The following is a 25,640-nucleotide window of genomic DNA, read 5'->3' on the forward strand; positions in this document are numbered from 1 at the left end:
CCTCCTGGCAGAAGGCAGACCCAGAACTCGGAGCAGATGCAAACTCGGAGCACCTTCCAGCACCAGGACTGTGCCAGCTGGCCCCTGGGCGTCCTGCGGGCCTTATGGGGCCTTCTCAGGACAGACCCCCCCCCATGTCCTCTGCCTGCCTCTTGTTAGTAGGAAAACCGTACGCCCCAGGCCTCCCCTGAGTCACAAAAACCTGGCTAAAGAGTTAATGACTAAAGGGATGTGAACATGTAGTGACAAAAGTCGCAGCTGGGCCGGGAGCACTGGTGACAATTTAAATAGTAGGTCAGCCACATGGCAGTCACAGAACCTTTAGCTCCTCCCTGAGGTGCCTACGTAACAGTGTCTGACGCGCACTCCTGAGCGGCTCACAGACGCTGAAACCCCGCCACGTGGAAGAAGCTAACTGCACGGTGACCCTGAGCACGCAGCCCGCAGACCTCCTGGAGCCCGAGGATGCACGGTGTCAGCCCCTCGGACGCTGCCCCGGGACCCCCGTCAGCCAGTCAGAACTGTGCGTGGGCGGGTCGCACGCCTCTGCCCCCCCCCCACTTTGCCTTAGAAGCCCCCCCTGAACCCCGCCGGGGAGGGGAGCCCGGGTCTTTGATCATGAGCCGCCAGTTCTCCTTCCCTGGGCCTGCAATACACCTTTCTCCGCTGTGAACCCTGACGCTCTGGTTAGCTTGGCCTCACCGTGCTGCGAGCGCAGGAGCTTGGGCTGGACGGCAGAAGGGCTTGCAGAGCCACCGCCCTCCTCGTCCCAGGCCACCAGCTCTGGGCGGCCATTGTTTCATTCTTCTTATTTGACACCTGCTGTCCTTAACAATCCAGTGCCTGGAGCGGGGTTGGGGGAGGGGACAAGGCATTTTGACATCACAGACTGGCCCTGTTATTCCCAGAGGCAAGATCACAGGGCAGGACTGGAGGCCTGGCGTCCTGGTTCTGGTTCTGGTCCTTGGAGGCAGTGGCAGCACCTTCAAACCGGCTGCCCGCTGCGCAGGAGCCAGTGAGGGCGGCTCCACCCTCGTGGGGAGGATGCCCTGAGGGACCCAGGCTGGGCCCAGAGCAGCAAACCTCCTGCAGATCAGCTCCCCGGACGGGTGGCAGGGCTCCTGGGCTCCTGGGTGACCGGGTTTGAGAACCACGTAGGGCTGTAGCCTTTTTATCTGACACCAAGAGGGTGGAGAGGGTGCTGAGAAGCCAGCAGACAGGAGGTAGCAGGCAGGAAGGGGTGTGTTTTATCAGAAACCAGGATCAGCACAGCTCACCCTGAGTGTAATTCGAGTGCCAGCTCCTCTCCCCAACGCCCTCCCTCATGTTGGTGGGCCAGCAGGGTGGCCTCAGGGTTCCAAATCTGGGCAGGCAGCCCCGGGACCAGCAGTGGCTCCAGCCCAGGCCTGTCTGTGTGGAGGACCACATGGCCCCTGCTGTGGCCTGCCGGCCCTGGGTGAGCCTGGAGGTGGGTCTTGCCCTCGCCTCTGCTCTCCTGTAACCCCTGCCTCTGTACCAGGGGCTCTGGCTGGAGGAGGACCCCCGGGGCTCCCATGGCAGGGTCCCAGTGCTTAGAGGCCCTGTCCAGCCCCAGTTTCTGACTTTTTGGAGGTGACCTTGCTCCTGGGTTCCCACCAAGATTATAATCAGGAGCTAGAAGTGTCAAAATAGAACCCTGGGCCCTTCCTGTTAGGGTCAAAAGCAGAAGTTACACCCTGCCCTGACTTCCGGGGTCACAGAGTGGGAGCAGGGAAGGCAGTTTCAGTTCACTCCAAGCCTCCCCATTTGTGAAAGCCCCGGGTTTCCCCACAGTGGTGGCACGGGGCTCAGGCTGAGGGGCCCCAAGATTCTGCAGCTTGACTGCCTGTGGGGCCCTGTGCGCCCACTGACCCCTTGGCCGCCCCGGCACTGCCCCCCACGCCTGGTCCAGAGGCCCAGGGCAGCACCCCCACCTCTGAGGCAGAGGTGGCTCTGAGTAGAAGGTGGGGAGCCTCCACCCCAAGCGGCCCACCTGTGCACTTGGCCCAGTTCTGGGGGAGGCCCGACAAACACAGCTCTACACCCTCCCCTGTGGCCACGGACCCCAGACGGTCACGACAACCAGCATGTGAACCCCCGGGTCCTGGCGCGGGGGTGTCTCCAGGCGGCAGCAGGACGTGGACCGGGGCCCGTCACACTTGGCGCACCTCCCACGCAGAGGGGGTGCACCTCGGTTAGGGCAGGAGGGCAGGAGGCCCCGCAGGCAGTGGGAGCGGGGGTGAGGCTGCCCACCCCAGCGTTGCTCCTCGCTCCTCACTTCAGCACTGGGACGGCCCCACCCCAGCCCCGTGTGCCCACCGCCCCTCAGGGGCAGGATGCCCGGGCACGGCAGCTCTCGGAGCTCCAAAGGTGGGCAGACGGGAGCACGAGACACGGAGCCTGGAGGCCAGCCCTGCCCTTGGCCACGGCGAGCGGGGCCCCCGGTGGGCAGGGGCGCAGTGGACGCGCCCAGCAGCCGGGACTGGCCCTCGGGGCCTGGGGCCTGGTCGGAAACCAGCATGGTGGAGCCTCTCAGACCTGGGCCCCCGGGGGCTGTCCTGGGGCCCGGCTCCCGGACAGTGGCCAGGCAGTGGCCGTGCCCGGGCCACAGGCTGCCTCTGTGTGCCTGGAGGGGCTCGCGGGCCTCCCCCAGCTCTGGGGAAGGACGGGCTTGGAGGACAGGCCATGTAGCTCGGCCCGCGCCTGCCTTCGACTCGGCAAGGAGGCCAGCCCGAGAGCAGGGAGGAGAGCCTGGTCCTGCGGAGCCCCCAGGCACCGTGTACCCGCATCTACGCACGGGCCCCTCACCTGGACTCAAGGTGCAAAACCCCAAGTGTAAGGTGGCTTGAGAAACCCAGAGCCCCACCGGCCCCTGAGGACTTTCATCAGAGCTGCCCTTGAACTTGACCCTTCTCGGTAGGGGAGCGCTGGTGCAACGGAGCTAAAGTGCAGGAAGTGGCTTGTCACCCCCTCCTGGAGGCTTCTCTGAGACCCCGGGTGCCCCTCCCCACGTCCTGAGGGCATCACCCTTTGTGCTGATTGGAGCTCTGAACGCCAAGGTCCCAGACTCGGGAGCATCAGTAGAAAATGGGATGTATTCCTTCCAAACGCCAGAAAAACCACGATCCATATTTGGTAAAAGACAGAAGAAAAAGAGGAAATATTAAAAAGCTAAGTTTGAGCAAGAGGTAGAGGAGGCTGGGTGTCTGACGCAGGGTCAGCTGGTATTGGATCAGGCCGGTCAGAGACGAGGCTTTGCCAGAGTGCAGACCCTCAGACGAGGCCCCACTGACCATCGGGATTTGCATCAGAGCCTGCCTGTGACTGCCCAGGCTCAGGTCCTCAGCCCTTCCGGTGCAGGCTCACAGGAGGCACGGCCAGCAAGCGACAGGGGACTGAAGGGAAGGCGGGGGTCAGGAACTCATCCCAGGAGTGAAGGATTCAAGGCTGTTTCATGTCGAAAAAAGCCAGCGTTTACAATGGAGCTAAAGTAGAAATCGACCTTTTAAAACTGAAAGACAGCAGCAAGATGTGGTCGTTCCTGCTTTGTGTAAAGACATGAAAGAATTGGACAGAAGCTGATTCTGGGAGGCTGGAGCACCCCACTCCCGGGCCCCAGAGTTTCCAGACAGACCCAGGGGCCGAGGAGAGCAGAGAGGACAGAGGGGGATGCACCCTGCACGTTGTCTGAGCCGACACGCTCGCGGCCCTGCAAAACCCCCTTCCTGTGAGCACCACTGCTCGCCGTCCGTGGGGTCTGGTGGCAGAACTCTTGGGGCCACGGTTTCTGAGGAAATGGACTCAATGAGACGCATGCCCCGCCCCCCAACTAGAAATTTTAAAACACTTTGCAAAACACCCATTAAGTCCAAGAGGAAATCAAAATAATTACAGACACTTTAGGAAGGAGACAGCACCGCGCTCTCTGCTCAGTGTGAAGAAAACTGCTCCAGGTGGAGACGGAGGACTGGTGCCCTGCAGTCTTCCGCGGGGGGCGGGAAGAGCGATGCTACCGGCGCAGATGGAGGCTTCAGGACGAGAGACAGAGCCGGGGGGCGAAGGAAATAAGGTAAAGGTCGCAGGAAACAGACGGACAATGGCAGAAGCTGACGAATCAGAAAACAAACAGAAAGCTACTGCTGATAGACGCATCAAAACCTGTGTCTCACGCCAGGAGCTGACACACTGTAACTGACTAAACTTCAATAAAACAATGAAAGTAAGAATTGTTTTAAATTAAAAAAACCCACCCTGTTTCTCAGGGAAAGCAGCAACGAGGCAGGTAGCCTGGGACGGAGCGCGGCAGCCACCGGGGAGCCTTGCGGCGGCTGCAGCGCGCTGCCGCCTGGCCTGCAAAAGGCGCCGAGAGGCTCTGGGCAGCGTCAGGTGACCCCGGCCCCGGTGCTCGGCGGCCGTCTGGGAAGGCCAGGGCTGTGCCTCTCCACGCCGGGGGCCGTGGAAATTCAGTTTTCGGAAATAAAGGGATAAAAGGGATAGAAGAATGGGTATCTCAGAGTAAGGAACCCGGAGCATAAAAACGAAAGGAGAAAATGCTGAGAAAACAGACTCAAAACTAATTTTGTGCGTGAAAATCTGACTGGATGGAGAGGTTGGCTGTCCGTCTCGTGCGGAAGGCGGCTAGCGACCTTCGCCTCCAGGGTCTCAGAGTCAGTCACAAAGCCCGCGCCCCGCGCCCCGCGTCCTGCGCGTTTGGGAGGCCACCCCGGCGGGTCACCGGGCGCCCAGGCGGATGACCGGACTGCAGCCCGGCTGTCGCCCCGCGTGCACTTTCAGCACCTCGGCGCGCACGCGGTGGGTCCCGCACCGCACGGAAACGCGTGGACAGCCGCTCAGGGCAGCCCCACTTTCACGGTAAGGAGTCAGCGTGAGGGAACGGAGCAAACGTGAATAAGCCGAAGGGGCCCTGCTGCGTCGGGCGGAGGAATCACACGGGCTTTTCAGTTTTCTTCGTTAGTGCTGCTCGCATTTTCCAACTTACACAATAAACATCTACAACGATGTTTAATCATACATTTAAGAAAACCGAATTCTGTGGTGGTTGATGAATTGCTCTCAAGTTTCTCTGGATTCTCAAAGCGGTCACTTTCTCCACTCTTACTGGCGACGTCTCTGAGGACAGTCACTCCCAGCTGAGACGCCTGCTCGTCAGCCACCCATTCACTCGTTAGCTCAGGGAACGAGGGCCTGTCTGTCTCTTCCCCGGGCCCTGCTCTCCCGGATTCTAGGGCTCCAGCCTCTACCGAGCCAGACCTTGCAGCACCCCAACCCGTCCTTCTCCCCGAATTTCCCGGACATGGGAAGGCCCCACCCCTGCAGACGACACCGCAGGGCCACATCCAGACGATTTAAAAGGGAGTTGGCGGGAAGCGCTGCTCCCGTGGGGCTGCCTCTGAGCACCTCCAGCCCCCCGGAGCACCAGGAGGGAGCACGCGCCCGCGCCCGCGCTCAGGGAGGCACCGGGTGGCCCGCTCTCCCCAAGGCCCGTCGGGCAGGATCCCCAGCTTTGTAACAAGGAGGCTGGCCTCGGCCCCTGCCCTGAGCTCCTCAGCCAGCCAGGGACTCCTCGGGACGACTTCAGTCACAGCCCAGTGGCAACACCCCCTGAGGACCCCTCCCTGGAAGCTTCCAGAGCAGAGGCATCAGGCCACGTGTGTGCAGAGGTCCCTGCATCTCAGACTGGCCAGATCAGAGCATCCAGGACCCCCGGGCCCACACCTTGTGCCGAGGGAAAGGGGGTGAGATTTGCTCTGTGACATCTCCTGGGCAGAGGCCGGTGGCTGTGGGGGCCTGAACACAGTGGTGGGGTGACAGCAGACACGGCCGATCTTCATGGGGAGCTTCAGCCAGGGGACAGTGGCTCCTGCCAGACAGCCACTCAAGTCTCCAGGTGCCAGAGGCCCGGGGCTGGGCATTGCCACAGCAGCCACCCCACAGGCCTGGCCGCACTCTGCGTCATGGCCTCAGCCCATCTGCAGCCGCCCTGGGGCTGGACAAACCTGCTCCCCAGTCCTAGGGCTGGCTCTGAGAGGGCCCACCTTGGGCCCAGGCCACAGAGAGAGGCGCCGGGGCTGGGGCCACTTCAGCCGGACTCCAGGGCTGATGCCCTCACATTCACGCCCAGCTGCCCAGGGACTGTGGACGGGTCACTTCACCTTCTGGGCCTCAGCTCCCTCCCTTGTCACAGAGAGCCAAGGGGGCCGTGATGGTGAAACTCATGTGGCAACTCAGCTAGGCCACAGTACCCAGATATCTGCTCAAACTCTGGTCTGGATGTTGCTGCAAAGGTATATCTTAGACGAGATTGCCATTAAATCAAAATAGACTTTGAGGGATAAACTGGGAGTTTGGGATTTGCAGATACTAACTGCTATATATGAAATGGATAAACAACAGGGTCCTATATTGAAACCATTCATATTAAAACAAACAAACAAACAAAAGACCCCAACAGAGTCCTGCTGTATAGCACAATGCTTTATAATATCCTATAATGAGAAAGAATATGAAAAGGAAATATGTAAGTGTGTGTGTAACTGAATCACCATGCTGTACAACAGAGATCAGCACAACATTGTGAACCAATTATACTTCAATTAAAAAATAAATTAAATAAAGGAGCACAGCCAGCCTCAAAAAAAAAAACTTTGAGAAGAACACATTGCCTCCAAAATGTGGGTGGGCCTCATCTAATCAGTTGAAGACCATAAGAGAAAACAGACTGAGGTCTCCTGAGGAGGAAGGAATTCTGCCCCCAGACGGCCTGCAGACTCAAGCTGCAACATCAACTCTTCCTGGGTCTCCAGCCTGCCCTGCAGATTTTGGACTTGCCAGCCTCCCTCATCACATAAGTCAATTGCTCAAAATAAGTCTGTGTACACACACACACACACACACACACACGCACGCACGCACGTCCTGTTGGTTCTGTCTTTCTGGAGAATGCTGACTACTACACACTCCAAGATGAGCACCCAGGCTTAGGGAAAGCTGCTAGTGGTGTTTTTAACACCCCTTCATAGCTGAGGTGGGTGGGCAGACTCACGGTTTCCTGCTTCATGTGTTCTGGAGGCGGCGAGGGGACCCAGCTCCTGTTTATCTTGCCCCGATCAGAGCCACGTGGTGGTGGCATCCCACCACCCAAGCCCGTGTGACACCACCTCAGACCTGGGCTGCATAAAGGGTCTGGGGAGCAGGGACCCCAGTGCCTGGGAGGGATCATGGAGGAGACGGGGGTGCGGGCTCCCTGGTGTCACCAGGACACCCTCAGCTTTACCAGGGCAGCCTGGGCCAAGCAGGAAGGCCTCCCCAGGTCACAGGCTGGGCAGCTCAGGGGCTTGACCGCACCTGCCGCATCACCAAGACGCCCGCTCACCAGCAGCAGGAGCAGCCGGAAACCCCCAGGCCCGTTAAGGCCCCCCTCCCCCAGCAGCCTGTCCCGCCCCAGGGAGAAGCTGGGGGTTGGAGCTGAAGGGCTCTTTCCGAGCATCCCCGAGCCACCTGGGCCGCCCCGCTACGCTCTGAGCCGCCTGCCTCTGAGATGCAGGCAGACTCCACCCGCCTGACCGTGACCCTGTGTGCAGGGACGAGGCCTCAGCAGCCAGGCAGCGGATGGGCAGGCAGCACGGCTGGGACAGGCAGGTCATGGAGGTGCCTCCATGGGCCAGAACCAGTGCCCTATCTTAGGTCCAGTTTGTGCAAAGGGTAAATGGACGGTGATCACCCAGCCCTGTCTGCCTAGTGGTGTCACAGGGACATCAGGAGGGGACTGCCTAGCACCAGTGGAGAGCACCAGAACCAGGCTTCTCAGAGAGGCCTGGCCGTCCCCACAGGGTGAGCAGTGTCACTGACCACCAGCAGCCACCCCAGGACACTGCCGCAGGTGGGACCGGGGGACACCCTCAGTGACAGGTGTGCAGAGCGGTGGGGCACCCTCAGACTCATTCCAGAGCTGGTGGGGCCTGAGCCCCCCAGGGCCCCATCTCTGCTGCCCTGTCTACGGGGCAAACACCTCTTCATGGCCCTGTTACCTGCGGAGCACAGCCTGGGCCGAAGCTGACCCTGCTGGGCCCTCTGGACACAGGCACAGCTTGTCCGCAGGCCCCGTGTCTCACCCCCCAGGGAAGTGAGTCTTGAATTATAATTCAGCTTGAGTCAGCTGGGGTGTAAACCACTGGCCCATTTCACAGATGGGAGGCCAGGCAGACTGCCCACTTCATGCCCTTCTGGAAAGGGTGCAGGCCAGCCTCTCCCACCCCTGGGCGGTGGTGCCTTCTCTGCTGGACTGGCAGTGTGCCCTCGTGAAATCTCCAAGTAACAACTGCAACTTGTCCCGGGCCTGCTGCGTGTCTGCACAGGGTCGGCTGACGCCAGCTGCAGGCAGACTGCCCCCCACCCCGGTCTCAGCTCAGAAAGCCCAGGCCGGGAGAGAGGCGTCCGGGCATCCCGCCCAGCCTGTCGCAAAACGGACTGACTGCCCCCCGTCAGGGCGAAGCCCAGGGACAGCCGCGAGCCCCACTCCAGACACTCGTGCAGGTTCACGCCTCCCACTCCCAGGGGAGCAGGCCTCCAAGGGCCTGGCTGTGGGAGGGTTAGGTCACACACCTGGCGTCGGTCCCCCTAAAACTCCACTGTCACCCAGCGTTTGCACATCGTTAGGCCAGAGCGTGTGAACCTTCAGGAATCTGAGAGAAACGGCAGACCCGCCACCAAGAGACTACACCACGCACACGCACACTCACCGACACTCCCGTGCAGAGGCCTGCTGGAGGGTGGAACCCCCGCACCCCCTGGCAACAGCGGAGATGTGGACAGAGGAGGGGGACCGCTCAGACAGGAGAGGTCAGCCCCGGGAGCCTCCTGCACAGTCGGGGCGGGGGCGTGCCTGCCCCCCAGCCTCCTCCTGGCTCTGCCAGGCCTCGCAGCCCCCAGCTTCGGGCCTCGGCAGTGTCTGGGGCTTGTTGAGAGACCGGGGAGCCGTGGCCTGTGGGCTGAGCCACAGCATCCTGCCACGCTGGGGCTGTCCCCTCAGTGAGCTCGCTCCCATCACCCCGCCATAGCTCTGCCCGCGGGGCCAGGACCTCCTGTCACTGCGTCTGAGCTCGAGGGGTCTGGAGCGGCGATCCCAGGGCGGGCGACCCAGACCAGGGCCACTGGGGCCCCTGCCGGCTGGGCCCCTTGGAGCTGCTTCCTAGGGGAAGGGCAGCGCCCGCTCGTTGGGGAAGAGCCCCAGGGCTGAACGCTCCCTCCAGAAATGCCAGCCCGGCCCCGGGGGCCCGGCCCACTCACCGCCTGATGTCCTGGAGACCTGGTGGGGTGTCCGCGCGGGCTGCGGCTCCGCCTGTAACCAGCCTGGTGCGGCACGTCTGGAGGACTCAGGCCGCCAGGGACCCTGCAGCGGAGGCACGACGCTTCCTGTTCAAGTCAGCAATCTGGAGGAAGTAGTTACATGGGCGATTACACCACATTTGCCCCATCCAGCTCAGCCCCCTTGTCTGCGCTGCCACAGGGAGTGACGGGAACACGCCGTCCCCACGCCCGCTCGCGGCGAGAAGCAGAGCAGTTGTGAGGGGGCGGTTTTGGACCAGGGCCCCCGGGGCACTCTGCTAGTCCCCTGCCCACTGAGGGGGTGGCTGTCCCCTGCAGGGGACGGAGAGCCACGAAGGGCAGAGTGGAGTGGGGGCAGCGCTCGACCCGGCCTGCAGATTGAGCGCACAGGAGGGGAGCAGGCACTCATCAAAGAAGCATCCAGCCGGCACTGGGGAGTCCAGCTTGGATGGTGGAAATAAAAAAGTCTCACATGGATGAAGGGCAGAATGACAGACGCTGGAGAATGAACCAGCGAGCAGGTGAGGGCATCAGCTCAGGAGGACAAGTGGGTACCCAGCATCCCGCTGCTGCAGGGGATCCAGGACAGGGAACAGCGAGCAGAGGGAGGGGAACAGAAGAAAAGCTCCAGATCGGAGACAGAGAGAGAGATAGAGAGCACCCAGGCGAAGAGGCCACTGCATGAGTCGGGAGGAAGGAGACGGTTCCAGGGAGGGAGGGTACAGCTCAGTGGTAGAGCACGTGCTTAGCATGTGTGAGGTGCTGGGTTCAATCCCCAGTGCCTCCATTAAATAAATAAACCTAATTACCTTCCCTGCCAAAAAGAAAAAAAATTTGAAAAGGTTCCATAACTGGGTAAATTCTGATGCTAGCACAGAACAGTAATGATAAGAAAACGCCACAGATCTGGGGGGACGGAGACAGAGAGCAGGCGAAGGGGCAGGACTACGCCAGAGGGAAGCGAGGGGAAGGGGAGACACTGACTGACTACACCCAAAAAGGAGCAAAACTCAGGGCTCTTCAGAGGAACCGGGACTCAGATGCAAACCACCCCAAACTCTGTTGGAAAGACGCGCTCCAGAAGTAAACAACAGACAGATGGGAAATCCAAGAGGCACCCAAGGGCAGGTGAAGCAGAGGTGGCCAACCGAGTAAGTAAAAACTGTTAAACCCGAGTACCCGTTGATCTTCAAATCGTGGTAAAAATATCAACAATCTGAAAAAAAAAATCCGAGAGGCACAGAAGAGGCGACCAGGGGAGCGGGCTGCTGTTTCTGACACTCATCGATGGATGTTTTAATAGAAAATATTCAATTTTATATGTGACAATTATTAAAAGTCCCCTAAAAAACAGAAGTGCGAAGTGCACGTCTGAAAAAAGAACATGACAACCTTTGTTTTAAAAAGGCAAGGGAAATAGAGCAAGTGAGAAAGAACTGTGACTTAAACACGCACAACAAGACGTCAGGAACGATTTCACACGCTGCGCGGATGCCAGAGCCCCAGGGCCGCGCCCCTGGGGACGGGTCGCACTCGCTGTCCACAAGTTAACGCCTTGCTGAGCTTGAAAAATAGAACAAGTTCCAATTCAGCGTTCCCCTCCAGGGCGTTCCTCTCACGGATGATTCCAGTAAACACCCTGAGAAGGAAGGGCGTGCTCAGAACGGCCCCGTGTCATGCCCACGCGTGACATCGGATGGAGCCGTGACCGTCACCGGCTGAGGCGCCGCAGAGGCACGCCGCCCTCCGGTGCGTGCTGCCGGCTGGCCTAGGCCTCGGGTGAGACAGCAGCAGAAATGAGATCGTCATGAAGGAAATAAAATAAAAACGATTTTTATTCTTGAAGCCAAGTCAGATCAATGATTTAGATCGAACGGCCAGTGTCTAGGAACAATGGGGCGGGGGGAGGGGTTTATAGACATCGCAGGGACGCGATGAGCAAAGTCCAGGCTGGAGCCACCCCCCCTCAACGAAGACAAACAGTGGAGTGTCAGAGAGGGGATGGGGTGCGGGAGCCCATAGATGAGAGGCTGAAGAGACTGCCCGCCAGTCACAACACACGGACGATGTGATATCAAGAAATTACTGTACATTTTTTTAGACTTTAAAGGTTTTGTGATTATGTTAAAAAAAAGTGTCGCCTTTTAGAGTCTTGTGCTAGAATATTTACACATAACAGGACATGATGCTTTGGATTTGCTTCCAAATAATCCGGGGTGGGGAGGGCGTGGGGAGGGCTGTGCTGAAGACAAGGCTGGCCGCGTTGAGCACCGCTGACGCCCACGTCGAGGGCCTATGCGCTCCTGAAACGGTGCTGCCTACTTCTGCGTACGTGTGAAATTTTCTATAGTAAAAACATTTTTTTTATTTTAAAAAGAAGCGTAAAGTTGTTTAATGGGAGAGAGTTTCAGTTTTGCAAGATGAGAAAGTTCTAGACGTTAGTTGCACAACAATGTGAGTACACTTAATAGTACTGAACTTTACACTTAAAACTGGTGGAGATGGTTAAATGGTTAAATTCACGTCCTGTGTATCTTACCACCATTAAAAAGAAAAAAATACAGTGTGTTTTCCCTTTAGGAGCTCTGGTGGGCAGGAAAGAGGGGGACTTTGGAGTCAGACAGACAATGGTTTTCATCCCAGTTCTTCATTTTATAATGAAGATTTATAAAATCTTCAAATCGGATACTTAGATACTGTGGGCAATAAAAGGACGTACTTGATAGATTTATTTTCCTAGTAACATAAAAAGGAAAACAGATTCTGAGATAAATGCTTGTCTCATAGGCATTTCTATCATCTATACAATTTTTCACATGGCCTTCCCAACAGATCTTTGAGAAAATAGGTGATTTTTACGCAGCCTGTGATGACAGACACGCCCCCTGTAGCTGCATGGAGGGATCAAAAAAGGTGTCCAAGTGGGGGTTACGTGTGTGCGCGCACGTGCAGCTGAAAGTAGGCATCAGCCGTGGTGGAATTCCTGCTGATTTCTGAATCACTCAAAATGTTTGTGTTGAAGGGGTTTGTGTAGAGTTAAATAAAGTACTGTGCGTGTTAATTTCGTCATCTGTTATTTTCCCCCAGAGCTAACTGCTCTGTGATGCCCCTTCTCAGATTGATACTCAAATACACTGAGTGCCATGCGATACCAATTCATTTCCTTTACATACCTTTGTTTCCAGGTAACGAATTTACGTGAGACTGAATTGTATCTGAGTTCAGCGCACACCGAGGTGGGATAATTCAAATGTTTTGCAGGTGTCAGGTTGTTGTTTTTTTGGTGACAGTAAAATGTGGACCCGATCTGACTCAAAAAAAAAAAAAGAAAGAAAGAAAGAAAGAAATGCTGTCTATCAGATAAACTGTTAAAAGAGACGCTGAAGGCTGAAAATAAAGGAATAAAACACACAAGTTACATGCTAGGAAACACCAATCAACACAGAAAGAGCATCGCACGACGCGACTCAGGGCAGACAACCCTCCGAGAGCACAGAGCGTGCGGGGAGCCACGCCGTCGTAGGTCCCCGCGTCCTGAGCAAAGGCCCCGAGGTGCGTACGACAAAAACTGACTAGGACACAAGCAAACTGACAGGCCCGCAGGCGTGGCGCACGCCGTGACGCGCCTCTCTCAGCAGTGAGCAGGCCAAGCAGAAGACTAGGCCTGCGGAGGCTCTGAGGAACACAGCCCTTCCTCCGCGGCTTGTGTGGATAAAGTTAAAATGTGGGGCACAGTGACGAGCGGGCCATTTATTAAGCCACAAAGGAAATCTCACCGTGTTTTAACGCCCAGAAGACATGAGGAGGCCAAATTCACAGACACGATTTAATAAAATTAGCCACTAACCAAAGGACAGCTCTAAAGAAAAGCTGGCACCTTGAGAACCTGGAAACCAGTCCAACATGGGATGAGGAGACGCCTCGTAGCCCTTTGTGCAACGAGACAAGAGGCAGCAATTAGAATACCCTTCTGGGGCTGCATGTGTCCACGTAACACACCCAAAACCGTACCACGGAGGTCGTCCTGAATAGCAGGCTGCGGAAGGAGCCTCCGCAGAGCACCTCACGTGTCCCACAGGAAAGATGCCCACACGCTCGTGAACCCGCGTCAGGGGAGTGGCCGCCTCTGAAGGCAGTGGTCCTGGGAGGGGCATGCGGAGGGCTTCAGCTTCCCGTGTTTACGCTTTGTTAAGAAGAAAGAAGAAGAAATTCTGGGCAAAGTAAAGCAAAAGCTTAAGCTCTGATGAAGCTGGACGGTGGGCACGTAGGTGTTCCTGATGTGGCCCTCCACGCTTTTCCGTTGTCTTAAAATAGTCTATTTTCTTTTTGTAAAGAAGGAACCAACTGGGAGTGACTGCACATGAGCGTGGGGAGCTTTCTAGGGTAATGGAAATGTTCTAAAAATGGCTTGTAGCGATGACTGCACAAATCATTACATTTGTAGGCTGGGAACGGGTGGCTGACGGCATGGCCCGCAAACCCTGTCTGCGGGCGGCTGGGGAAGTGAAGGGAAATGAGGCCTGCTCAGCAGGGGGAGCAGGAGCAGCGGCAGCTCCAGCGGGGCGGCCGTGGCTCCCTAGGCGCCCGGCGGGGCTGCTTCTAGCCACCTGCTGTCCAGAGCGCTGGCACCCGCCCCACCTGCCCTGCGAGCAGAGGGCCTTCTCTCCTTGCCTTCCCCCTCGCGGCTGCTCCCTCTGCGGGAGGAAGCTGAGGGGGCGGCCTTCCCGCTTCCCTGACCGACCTGGAAGGAAGCTGCCCGGGCTCCCCGGGGAGGCTCTGGCCGGGGCTGGCCGGCGGCCTGAGCAACAGGTGCCCAACTCGCACCAGAGCAGAGGGACGAGCCTCAGGTCCGACCGTGAGGAGGGTCACTCTGAGGAGTGTCCCTGCTGGAGGCAGGAAGACTTGGCTCTGAGTTCAGTGGGGACTGAGCCAGCAAAAAGGCTAAGTGATTATCAGCTCTGAAGGAAAACCAGAAAGTTGTGCTGGGAAGAAGATGTAATTACAGTACGTCCACTTGACTCCGCAGCGCACGTTTATATGGTTAGAGGAAGGAACGCACGAACCGAGGTGGAAAGTAAGACTGTGACAGCAGCTCTACAGAGAGGCAAGCGTGGGCGGGGCTGTGAGGGGCGCACGCCCGCCTCCGGCAGGACAGGAAGATCCCGTTGCCCACGGCCACCTCGGGTTTGACTCCCCCCTCCACCAGCAGGCTGGGCTGACCTGCGGGGTGCGGGGGGGGGCACCAGCGGCGAGAGGGCACCTAGTTGTAACCCAGTCCCCAGGCTCATTCCTCTCCTCCCCGGTGCTCATCAAATTGCCATTTCCTGTTCAGTTTGTGATTCCCAGCCATGCCTCTTGAGGGTATCTTTGGGGGTGCATGCCCATTGAAAGCTGGGGCTGCCTCTGTCAAAGCAAGTTTGCACCTTCCATCCCTGGATTAAGTGGCTCAGTTTCCACAGGTGCCTTCTGAGTGCCTCTCACCCCAGGGGCCTGGCTGCGGGGCGAGGAGGCTGAGGCTAGAGAGGGCGCGCATACTTGGGGTCTAGCAGTAGCGGTGGGAACCTCGGGACGTTCTGCCGTGTTTCTTCTCTGGCCTCAGTTTCTCCCCCGCCACCCCTAAGTTCTGAGAACAAATGAGGACACGTGAGAGGACCCTGCACTGGGCCTGACGCACAACAGATGCCCAACTAGTATAAAGGCATACATCATAAAAAGAAGAATGGCACGAAGTCCCAGTGCTCATGGAGCTTTTGATAAACTTACAGATTCTGTTTTTGAGGGGAGGGTCTATATCTGGATTTACAAAGAAATTTCTTCTCATTAAAACTTCCACTTCTACCTGCTGACTTTTGAACCTGGGGGAGCAATTTAACTCCTCTGCATTGGCTCCGTACCAGACAGGAAGCAAGCTCCTTCCCCATTTCCTCTGAGAAATGCGGACAGGTGAGAAGGCGGGGCACCTGAGGCCGCCTGCGGGCGTGGGGGGGCACGGGCCCCCGCCCACGCCCGGGAGAAGGAGGGTTTCAGGCAGGCTGAGATTTTAGAGAAACATCCGAGAAACTCTCACACCAACCCTGAGCAGGGAAGGTCCACGAAAACCCACTTTCAACCTCCCACCCCAACCAGGAACTCCATGCTTCAGCCAGGGCGAATTACCTGCCTCATCCCTGAACTCACCTGTGCTGTCCCACCTGCCCGGTGGACTCTGAAGTCCCCCCTGCCCATCCACACGTTTCCCATCCTGAAGGGTCCGACCCGGATGCTGTCGGCCCATGGACCCTTCATCCCTGCTGCCTGCCTAACTGGTAAGGAGCTGTCCCGTCCTCTGGCCCCAGGGTGGCACTTCACACACAGGTGTCACGTTGGTTGTGTAGAGGTGAGAGGTGTGGCCATGGCGATGGGCAGCTAGTCCCCCTACCCACCAAGGAGGACGATGACCACTGCGATCTGTCCCCAAGTGTGGTGTTTCGGGGTTTCAGAGGAAGTACGATGGGTCTGCTGGGGCGGCGGGGACAAGCTTTTCCTGGGAAAAGAGGAGGGCAGAGAAGAGTGACTGTGTTCAGCCTGCCTGGCCCTGTGACTGGTGCGTGACCGCCCAGCTCTGCCACTGTGGCCCCAGAGCAGCCACAGACCACCCTGCTGTAAATGAGCCCCCGTGTTCAAAAACAGGTGGGTTGGGGTTTGCATAACCAGCTAGAGGTCAGTGCTTCTTGGGGAGTGAGGACGGGGGGGGGGGGCGGGGGGAAGGAGCACCTGGTGCTCTTTGGGAGTGCAGACCCGCTGGTCCAAGCCCAACCCACTGGATCGGACCTTGGGGTGGGACCTGGGTGTCCACTATGGGTGGCCAGGTCATCAGCGGGGGGACCCGCCCCACGGGGGACCCTGAGTCGGCGCCACACTGGGGGCACACTAGAACACACCCCGTGTTGGGGGGCGAGAGAGGAGGACATCAGAGGCAGGAACCGAGCCCAAGATCGCCCAACGCTGGAGTGGACCCTGAGGACCGTTTCTCTGTCTTAAAAACCTTCTCTTTTGGCCTCTTGTCATTTCAAGACTCCTCCTCCTCCGCAGAGGGGACTGAAGCATCTCACTGGCTCCCCAGTTCCCACTGAACCCCCAAGGGTGGGTGTTGCAGTGCCTGCCTGGCCTGGGTCCCCTGCCGCCCTTGCAGGCATCCTGGCCGGGCTCGGGGCTCCTCCCCTGAGGTGCTCCCCTCCTCCTTCCCTCTCCCTCCCCTCTGGTTCTGGGTCTCTCAGCCCAGAGGGACCTCTCCAGAAAGACCTCTCCCTCCTTCACCGGGAGCCTCTGCAGGCTGGGCCGGGGCAGTCTTCTATCTTCCTTCTCCCACATATGTTTCCTTTCTCAGAGAAATAGCAGCAGGTCTCAGCGTGAGGCCCAGGGGTCAGCCTCGCCGCTGGCACACATGAGAGCAGGAGCAGGGCGGGTGAGCAGTGGCAGGGCTCGGGAGAGCTGGGGCGGCGGTCTGGGCACCCGCTGGGCACGGGGCTGCAAGGCCTCAGGCCAGTCCCTGGAAGGAGCCTTTTTCTCTCTGTAAGATGGGGGTGGGGGCTCACCTCTCAGGGTGCTGAGATAAAGTACAGGAAGTTTTCGGCTGAACCTGGAAGCATGAAGGCAGGGCCGGGTCCAGGCCAAGTGCCTGGGGCACAGCCCAGCAGGGCTGCTGAACAAGGCAGGGTAGAGGGGCAGGAAGGGGAGGGCAGGGCACGCAGAGCCTGGCTGAGCTGGGGTCAGGCTAAGGTTGAGCTGTGAAGGGAACATTTGCCTATTCTGGGTGTGACACCAGCCATACAGGGAGTGCCCCACTGATGGTCACGAGGGTGGGAAGCCAGGCTTGGCTGACCAAGCGGAGACGGGAGTCTGGCCAGCCCTAGGCTGTGTACTGGGTGGGCACCAGGGAGAGCTAACATTTTACACTTGAGCAACAATCAAAATTTCTAGTTACAAAGGGTGCTTGACCCAGGGAGGGAAAAGAGGGGCTGGAGGGCCTGGACGCTGCATGTCGGGGCATCTCTGGGCAACAGGTTCAAAGGGATTTTCGCTTTTCAAAATGTTTCTGTCTTTTCCAAATTGTCTGTGAGAGCCGCGTATTAATTTTACAATCAGAGAAGGCTGTTACTATAAATGACACCACAAAACAAAAAAGACCCAACCCCTGGCAGCGGGCTCTCTACCTAGCTGGAGAGGGAAAGGAGCATGCCCGAAATGGGGTGCGGGCCAGGGGGCGGCCCTGGAGGGCGACGGGCCGGGGCTGCCCTGGGGGCGGTCGCAAGGGCCCCGCCAAGCCTCTGACCCCGCAGAATAAAGCCGAAATCGCCTCGGGGTAACCTCCTCCCCGAGCCTCTTCCTCCATCCCTCTCTCACCGCTTCCTTCCAGTCAAACCAGGCGACCACGTTTAGGGCGCATTATTTTACTCCAAGGTTTCCCAGTGCATGAACTCCACACCCCGAGCAGTTTGCAGCAGGCCTTCCTGTCCTATTGCTTAGCGCAGACAGGCAGGACCCGCCAAAACGGCGGCGGCGCGGGCAGAGGCGCACAGGTTGGGCACCACCACTCTGATCCAGAGCCAAGAGGGAGGCGCGCGAGCCCAGTTCCCAGAAATTCGTCCCTTTCTGGAGATGCTCGGACGACAAACGGCCTCGCAGAAACCCAAACCGATCATTTTTAATCCCAACGTCCCTGAACCAAAACTAAAGACTGCAGGTTATGGGGACGGAGGTGCCCAGGAGCACAGCGCACCACGTCCCCTCCGCCGGGCCTGAGGATGCCAGGACCAAGTCCTTCCCTTCCCGCGTACGACCGAGAGGCAGCTGCTCCCGGTGCCAACGCGTCCACACGGCGCTGGCGACCCTCTTCCCCTGACCCGCAGCCGCTCACCCGCTCCGCCCGCCGGGTCTCCCAGAAGCAGTCACGGGGTGGCCTGCGCGCCCCTTCCCGCACCAGACCTGGAGGCGGGCGGCGGGACTTCGTGCAGGCCTCAGTCTCCCAATCTGTAGCTGGTGGACGGAGTCCACTCCACGGTGAGGCTGGGCCAGGTCTCAGCCGCACGCCGCTGAGTGTGGTGCCTCCTTCCCGGAGCAGCTTCCTCAGGGGCGCTCGCGAGGCGCCCGAAGAAGCGCGGAGGGAGGGGAGCCACCTTCCCTCTGCATCGCCCGGGGGCAGCGAAGCGGGGCAGGAAGGTCTGCGGTCACACTCGGAACTTCCTTTGCCCCAGCCAGGCTCAGACATCTCAAGATCTGAGCGCCCAGCCTGACACCCTGCCCTGAGCCAGACTCTGCCGCGTTTGCTCCCTCGGGCTGGGAGCCCCTGGAACCTAAGCACGGCTGCCTGCAGGCGCTTCCTGGTGTTTTCCCAGTCGGTCCTCAAAGAACCCCCACGGCAACCCCAGTGCAGAGCTGGAGAAAGCGAGGTTCAGAAGTTCCTACATTGCACCTCCCAGCCCGGCCACCTCCCTGGGTGCGTGACCAGATCTCCACTCCCGGGGAAAGGCCCGGCGTTCCCGAGACCCGGACTCAGGTCAGGCAGGGCCCGGGGGAGGAGGAGTGTGGCCGGGTGAGGACGCATCTGGGCGTCGAGGAGGGCCCGGGAAGCCTTGCCCGGAGTCGGGTTCACCAGGCCAGGCACTGTATGCGGGAGGCTGGCGCAGCCTCCGTGAACACCCCAGGGAGGAAGTCCCGACACAGGGCACATCCAGAGGTGTGGGGTGAGGGCGCTGGCCCAGGGCTGGGATGCTCTGGAGCTCCACAGCCCAGCGCGGCGGCTCCCCGCGGGTGTTCCCAGCTCGAGAAGCCGCTGCACTGGGAGGAGCAGGGGGTCGAGCCGGGCATCAGCAGCCCTGCTCGCGGGACGCAGTCAGCTAACGCTCAGCCTGGTGGGGTCTGGGAAACTGGAGAGCAGCGCTGGTGCTTCGTAGGGAAGTCCTTGCGGAGACCCTCAAGGACCCAGCGGACAGTGATGAGTGGCTGGGATGTGCGCCCCGAGGCTCTCCTGGAAACCATCCTTCCGCGGCTGCGAAGGACCCCGCGACCCACGCGGAGGTCTTCATATGGCTTCTGCGCGGTCCACACCCCTTGGAGGCTGAAGGGGCTCGGAGTCCAGGGGCAGCGCCGGCGCTGGGAGTCCCCCCATCCCCGCACCCCTGCCTGCGCGCCCGCTGTGCCCCAGCTCCTCCCGAGAAACCCAGGTGGGCCGCGGGCTCCCTCAGGCGACAGAAGGGTCAACTCGCACCGCCCGCGTGGGGCACATGGCGGGGTCCAGGGAACACCAAGGCCTTGTGGTCCCGCAGGGAGGCCAACTGACTGCACAAGGGACAGAAGAGATGCGCTGAGCCCTGGGAAGGGCAGAGCCGCTGAGGGAGGGGGGCCTCCTGTGGAAGCCTAAGCCAGGGGTAGCCTTTCCCGGGAAGAACGGGGCTGTGGCTCCTCTGCAGCGGGTGGGGTGGGGGTGCTGTGAGCAGAAGGGACATCATTCTGGTCGAGGGTGGAGGGAGAGGGCAAGGGACTCCAGAGAGGAGGCCAGGGCAGGAGCCCCCTGAGGGTGGAACTTGGGAGCATTGATAAGGGGGCTGTGGGTTAGATGTGGCAGGGGACGGGGAGCCAGCCAAGATGACACCGCAGCTTCAGGCTTGCGCAGCTGTGCCAGTGCCCCAGGGGGTGTCTTCTGGAGAGGAGTATCTTGCTGGGGCAGCAGGGACAGATTGGGGCAGGAACTAAGAACTCCAACTTGAAGATTCCCACTACAATTTTGGACGGAGACCCAGAGTGAGATCCGGGTTTCCGATGAAAATGCCAGATTGCGGCATGGTCACCGAGGAGGGTGAGAGAGAAGGGGCCCCAGGATTTAAAAAGTCTCGTAACATCCATTTTGCAGCAGTTGGACATTCTTTTCCTTTTATTGAGAAAACATGGGCTGCATGGAAGAGGCAAAAAGCAAAGCCTGAAATGGAGGCTGCCCTGCAGGCCTTTGGAGCCCACCACGTGCTGACATCACTTAGGGGTCAGGCGAGGCAGCAGTTCCCCAGGGCCAGGGAAAGCTGGGGTCTCCCTGCTGCAGACGGCTCAGGAAATGAGGCTGGTTGGATGCAGAGGATACAAGTGTGTTGAGGATCACTTCAGTGACGCCGACACCTTTAGAACAGAGCTGCTTCTGGAAAGTTCCCTAGTGTCTCTGCACCCCCGACGCCAGCTGAGTTAGCTCTGTGCCTGCGCGCACCCTGCCGTGACATTCACCGGGCAGTCACTGCCTCTGCATTCTCCGGAGGTCTCTGCACAGCTGTGGAATCAGAGAGCATCTCATGACCCCCACTTAGAGAAGTTGTAGGTGCCACCAGCAGGGGGGGACATGACTGGGTGGTGGGCTCAGCCCTCCCCACACTCCAGAAAGTCTCCCCAGAAGTTCTGTTAGTCTTGCCCATGTCTGGGCAAGAAGTTCTAACTGAAGGAAGTGCACTTTCTTGTTGACCATCCTGGTGGCAGGCGCTGCTCCTGACGGGAGGTGACAGCCCGGCCACTCAGACACAGCAGGGGTGCCGCGTCTGAGAACTGGCTTCCAGGGTTTCTCCCAGGGGCATTTTCTTCTGTCTCCTGCCCGGATCTGTGCCTTGAAGTCATCCCTGTAAGTTCTGGCTTGAGGTCTCTGAGGAGATTTTGTCATCTACAAACGACCTCATAGGCAGTTGGACATTCTGGAACTGAACAGGTCGGCTGTGCCCAGCTGAGCCAGAGGCCACCTGGGACAGACCTGTCATCAGCTCAAGAAGGAAGCTGCCAAGGGGACACCAGCCAGCAGGGCGCCGCGGGCGTCCTGAGGGGAGCCAGAGGGGCTCCCTGCCAGATTGCAGCTGGGGTTAGGTGTTGGGACAGTTTGAAGAAGTGAGGGTGCTTTCAATTGCCAGGAAGCAGGAGTGTTTTTATGTCCTTGTGTCTTGATAACTCGTATCTAAGAGGCAGAGTCCAGAGGTGAGGCTGCAGCTGCCTTTGGCCAAGAATCAGTGGACAACCATGGCCGCTGCACGGGGGATGCTGCCTGTTTCCGGGGCTGCCCTGCCCCAGCCTGGGCTGCACGGGTAATATTTAGTGGGGTTGCACAGCTTCCTCGCTGGGGCCGGGACCTGCCTGCCTCCCTACAGTTTTTGACATCTAGACAAGTGCTGGAAGGGAATGTAGGCAAATTCATTAGCTTGAGGAGCGAGGGGGTGAACCCCATGTGAATAAATGAGTTTCAGCGCAATGTGTGACACTGAATGGTCACAATCAAGTGGATCAATGAAAAGAAGGATCAGTGAAAAATGTATTTTCATACATCAAACTGTTCTGCATGGAAAAGGCACCTGGGGTGGGGGAGAGAGAAAGACTGGCTTTTTGCCATGCCTTTCTTTTTTTCTTTCTTTTTTAAATTGAAGCATAGTCAGTTTACAATGTGTCAATTTCTGGTGTACAGCATCATGTTTCAGACATACACATATACACACGTATATTCCTTTTCATATTCTTTTTCATTATAGGTTACAAGATACTGAATATAGTCCTCTGGGGCATACAGTATGACCTTGTTTATCTATTTTATATATAGTAGTCTGTATCTGCAAATCCTGAACTCCCAATTTATCCCTTCCAACTCCCTTTCCCCCGGGTAACCATGTTCGTTTTCTATGTTTGTGAGTCTGTTTTTGTTTTGTAAAGAAGTTCATTTGTGTCACTTTTTAAAAAATTCCAGGATATGAGTGATATCATATGGTATTTTTCTTTCTCTTTCTGGTTTACTTCACTTAGAATGACATTCTCCAGGTCCATACATGTTGCTGCAAATGGCAATTTCCCCCTGCATTTTAAAAATAGACTTTATTGTTTAGAGCAGTTTCTGGTTTACTGAACAATTAAGTGTGAAGTACAGAGAGTTCCCACATCCCACTGCCCCCCCCATGCACAGCCCTCATCATCAATATCCCCCACCAGGTGGTACGTTTGTTATAATCAATGACCCTGCATTGCCACATTGTAATTACCCCGAGACCGTAGTTGGTGCTGTATGTTCTATGGGTTTAGACAAATTTATAATGATGTGTATCCACCACAATGGAATCATTCAGAATAGTTTGCCCTAAAAATACTCTGTGCTCCATCTATATATCCCTCCCTAACCCCTGGCAACCACTGATCTTTTTACTGTCTTCATAGTTTTGCATTTTCTAGAATGTCATATAGTTGGAATCACACAGAATGGACCCTTCTCAGATTGACTTCTTTTACTTAGTACATACACTTAAGGTTCTTCCATGTCTTTTCATGGTGTGATAGCTCATTTCTTTTTACTTCTGAATAATAGTCCTTTGTCTGGATGGACCACAGTCTATTTTTCCATTCACTTATTGAAGGACATCTTAGTTCTTACACATTCGGGCAATTATGAATAAAGCTGCTATAGGCATCCCTGTTCAGACCTTTGTGTGGACATGTTTTCAACTCTCTTGAGTAAGCATTAGGAATGTGATTGCTGGATTGTATGGCAAGCGTATGTTTCATTTTATTAGAAACCACCAAACCATCTTCCAATGTGGCTGTACTGTTTTCCATTCCACCAGCAATGAATGAGAGTTCCCATCGCTCCATATCTTTGTCAGCATTTGGTGATGTCAGTGTCTGGACTTTGGCCATTCTAAATAGGTGTATAGTGGTAACTCATTGTTTGAATTTTCATTTCCCTGATGACATCTTATGTGGAGCATCTTTTCATATACTTATTTGCCATCTGTATCTCTTCTCTGGTGAGGTGTCTGGACCATTTTTAATAGGGTTGTTTGTTTTCTTATTGTTTTGTTGTTTGTATGTTTTGGATAGCAGTCCTTTATCAGATATTTCTCATGCAAATATTTTCTTTCAGCCCGTGGCTTGTCTTTTCATTCTCTTGTCATTGTCTTTTGTAGAGCAGAAAACTTCAATTTTAATGAAGTCATGGATGGTGCCTTCGGAGTCACATCTTAAAAGTCACTACCACACCCTCATACAGTGCAGGCCTCCAGCCCTCAGTCCTCTGATTCGTTTCCTCCCCCAGGGCACTTCTGACAGGCACAAGCAAACACATTCACGTATTTCAACATGCTTGGTCCTCTCCAGCGCTGTATTTATCATTCCCCAGATCTCAAAGAGGTTGCATTGATTCCAGCGGTTAGCCACACCTCCCCCAGGAGGTGGGGCGGGGCCAGGAGAACGGCCCCGCCCCGTCGGCCACGCCCCTCGCCTCCCTTGCGCCTGCGCGGCCGGCGCGGACAGGCGCGCGGCTCCCCGCCGATGTGGCTCCTGTTTCCGCCGGGCCGCGGGAGCGTAGGACCAGCTTCCGGCAGGCCTCGCCGCGTGTGCCCCGCGGTTTCCGGTCCGCTGTGGGTCTCGGCTGAGAACATGGGCAAAGTGAGGAGCTTACGGGCCCGGGTGCACCAGGCTGCCGTGAGGCTCACGAGGGAGGCCGCGCCCGGCCCCGCGCCCCCGGCCCGGGAGGCGGCCCCTCCGCAGGCTTCGGCTGGCGGGGTCGGAGGGAAGGTAAACGGGACACCGCGGGCGGTGGGACTGGGGCGGGGGTGCGGGCCGGGGTGGCGGCTCCGCGCCGTGCGGCCTCGGGGGTCCCGGGCCTGCTCGGGCCCCGCGTGCTCTGTGGGCGCCCCCGCGACCCCGGGACCGCCCTCGGGCCTTCCCGGTCCGCGAGGTGTCCCGGCCTCCGTGGACCCCGAGCGAGGCTCGCGTGCGCGGCGGCCCAGGAGGGGCTGGCTTGCTGCGCGTCTGGAGCTGTGCGAGGGAGAGCCAGAAACCTCGCCACCGCGTGTAGACACGCTGCGCGAATGTGGTAAAAATACCTTTACCTCGTAGCTGAGCTCCCGGGAAAGGAAAGGGGATTCCCAGGATTAACGAAAAAGTGAAGCAAACTAGGAAGGGGGAGGGTATAGGTCAGTGGTAGTGTGCATACCTACCATGCACAAGGTGCTGGGTTCAATCCCCAGTACCTCCAAGGAAAAAAAAAGTAGATAACTAAACTTAATCACGCCCCCCCCCCCAAGCCGAAGTAAACTAGGAGACGCAGTACCCTGTAGCAGTCAGCACCCACCCCAGCCCCGGTCTCCCCCTCCCCTGCCCCAGCTCTAAGCGACCACTAATCTTTCTGCCTGTGTTCCGTGCGTTTCATCTGGATGGAGTCATACAGGTTGTGGCCTTTGCCTCTGCGTTTGGTTCCTAGACTTACTTAGCCTAGGGTTTTGAACGTTCATCCAGGTTGTATGATGTACCTTTTATGTGGAATAATGTTCCACGATGAGGTTAGAGCGCGGTTTGTTTATACAGGTGCTGACTCGAGCTGCCTGGAAGCATTTACTGGTGTCCAACCGGGGTGCTAGCACGGCGGCAGCAGACAAGACCTTGTTGGTTTGTGGGGGCCGCGGCTTTGGGTCAGTAATGCTAAAGAGAACAGCCGTGTGTGTTAATCCTTTGCTGTGTGGCGGGCACTTTACATCTTTATAACTTCCCCAACTGTCATTTTGCAGGGTGAAAAGTAAGAGTTTAAATCAATTACCCAGGTTGCTCAGCTGCTGCTGGGGTAGCTGATGTTTGAATCCAGGGTCTGGCACCAGCCTTCGTAAAACCTTTATTGAGATACAATTCATGTCATAAAATCTACCCACCAAAGTGCACGATTCAATGGTTTTTTTGTTTTGTTTCGTTTTGTTGTAGTGTGTTTACAGATTTATGCAGTGATCGCTTTAAACTCTGGAACATTTTCATCATCCCAGAAGGAAACCCCATACTTACCCTCAGTCATTTTGGCATCCGTGAATCTATCTTCTGTCTCTGTCTATTTGCCCTTCTGGGCAATTCACATAAATGGAGTAACTGCAATACGTGGCTTTCTGTGTCAGAGTTCTTTCACTGAGTTTTCGAGGTTCATCCTTGTACCATTATTTTTGTACTTTTCATTTCTCTGTTGTCCTTACTCTTTTTATGGCTGAAAAGTGCTCCATTGTATGGGCAAACCGGACCACATCACATCTTGTTTATCCATTCATACATTGATGGATAGTTAGGCTGCCTTTGACTTTTGGCTGCCACAGTAATACTGCTGTGTATGAATCTGCTGTGGATGCATGGAGCAGAATTGCTGGGATGTATGGTGCTCTGGACTTAGCTTTTGAGGAATTGCCAAATTATTTTCTGCAATGGCCACATCATTTTACATTTCCACTGGCAATGTGAGGGCTGCATTTTCTCCACATCTTTGCCAA

The 25,640-nt window shown here is 57.2% G+C and overlaps 2 protein-coding genes across 8 annotated transcripts in view; one reads left to right on the plus strand and one right to left on the minus strand.

Annotated features, from left to right (window-relative positions):
* The window catches only part of ITGB2 (integrin subunit beta 2), a 33,992-nt gene extending 15,244 nt beyond the window's left edge, over window positions 1–18,748 (minus strand). Inside the window, exons 1-2 of one of the 5 annotated variants that reach the window (XM_072962909.1) lie at window positions 18,328–18,748; window positions 9,325–9,467 (exon numbers count right to left, since the gene is read on the minus strand). The gene's annotated coding sequence lies outside the window, so the exon portion shown is untranslated. 5 annotated transcript variants of the gene reach the window in all.
* A 4,952-nt stretch (window positions 18,749–23,700) lies between these two features.
* The window catches only part of SLX9 (SLX9 ribosome biogenesis factor), a 29,017-nt gene continuing 27,077 nt past the window's right edge, over window positions 23,701–25,640 (plus strand). For 2 of the 3 annotated variants that reach the window (XM_072970323.1, XM_072970327.1), the window contains exon 1: window positions 23,701–23,913. In XM_072970323.1, coding sequence (XP_072826424.1) covers window positions 23,776–23,913 — 138 coding nt within the window. In that variant the 5' untranslated portion in view covers window positions 23,701–23,775. The remainder of the gene's footprint in view (window positions 23,914–25,640) is intronic. The other variant, XM_072970320.1, reaches the window with a different exon arrangement.

This window comes from Vicugna pacos, chromosome 1 (genome assembly GCF_048564905.1).
Source record: "Vicugna pacos chromosome 1, VicPac4, whole genome shotgun sequence".
NCBI classification, from domain to species: domain Eukaryota; kingdom Metazoa; phylum Chordata; class Mammalia; order Artiodactyla; family Camelidae; genus Vicugna; species Vicugna pacos.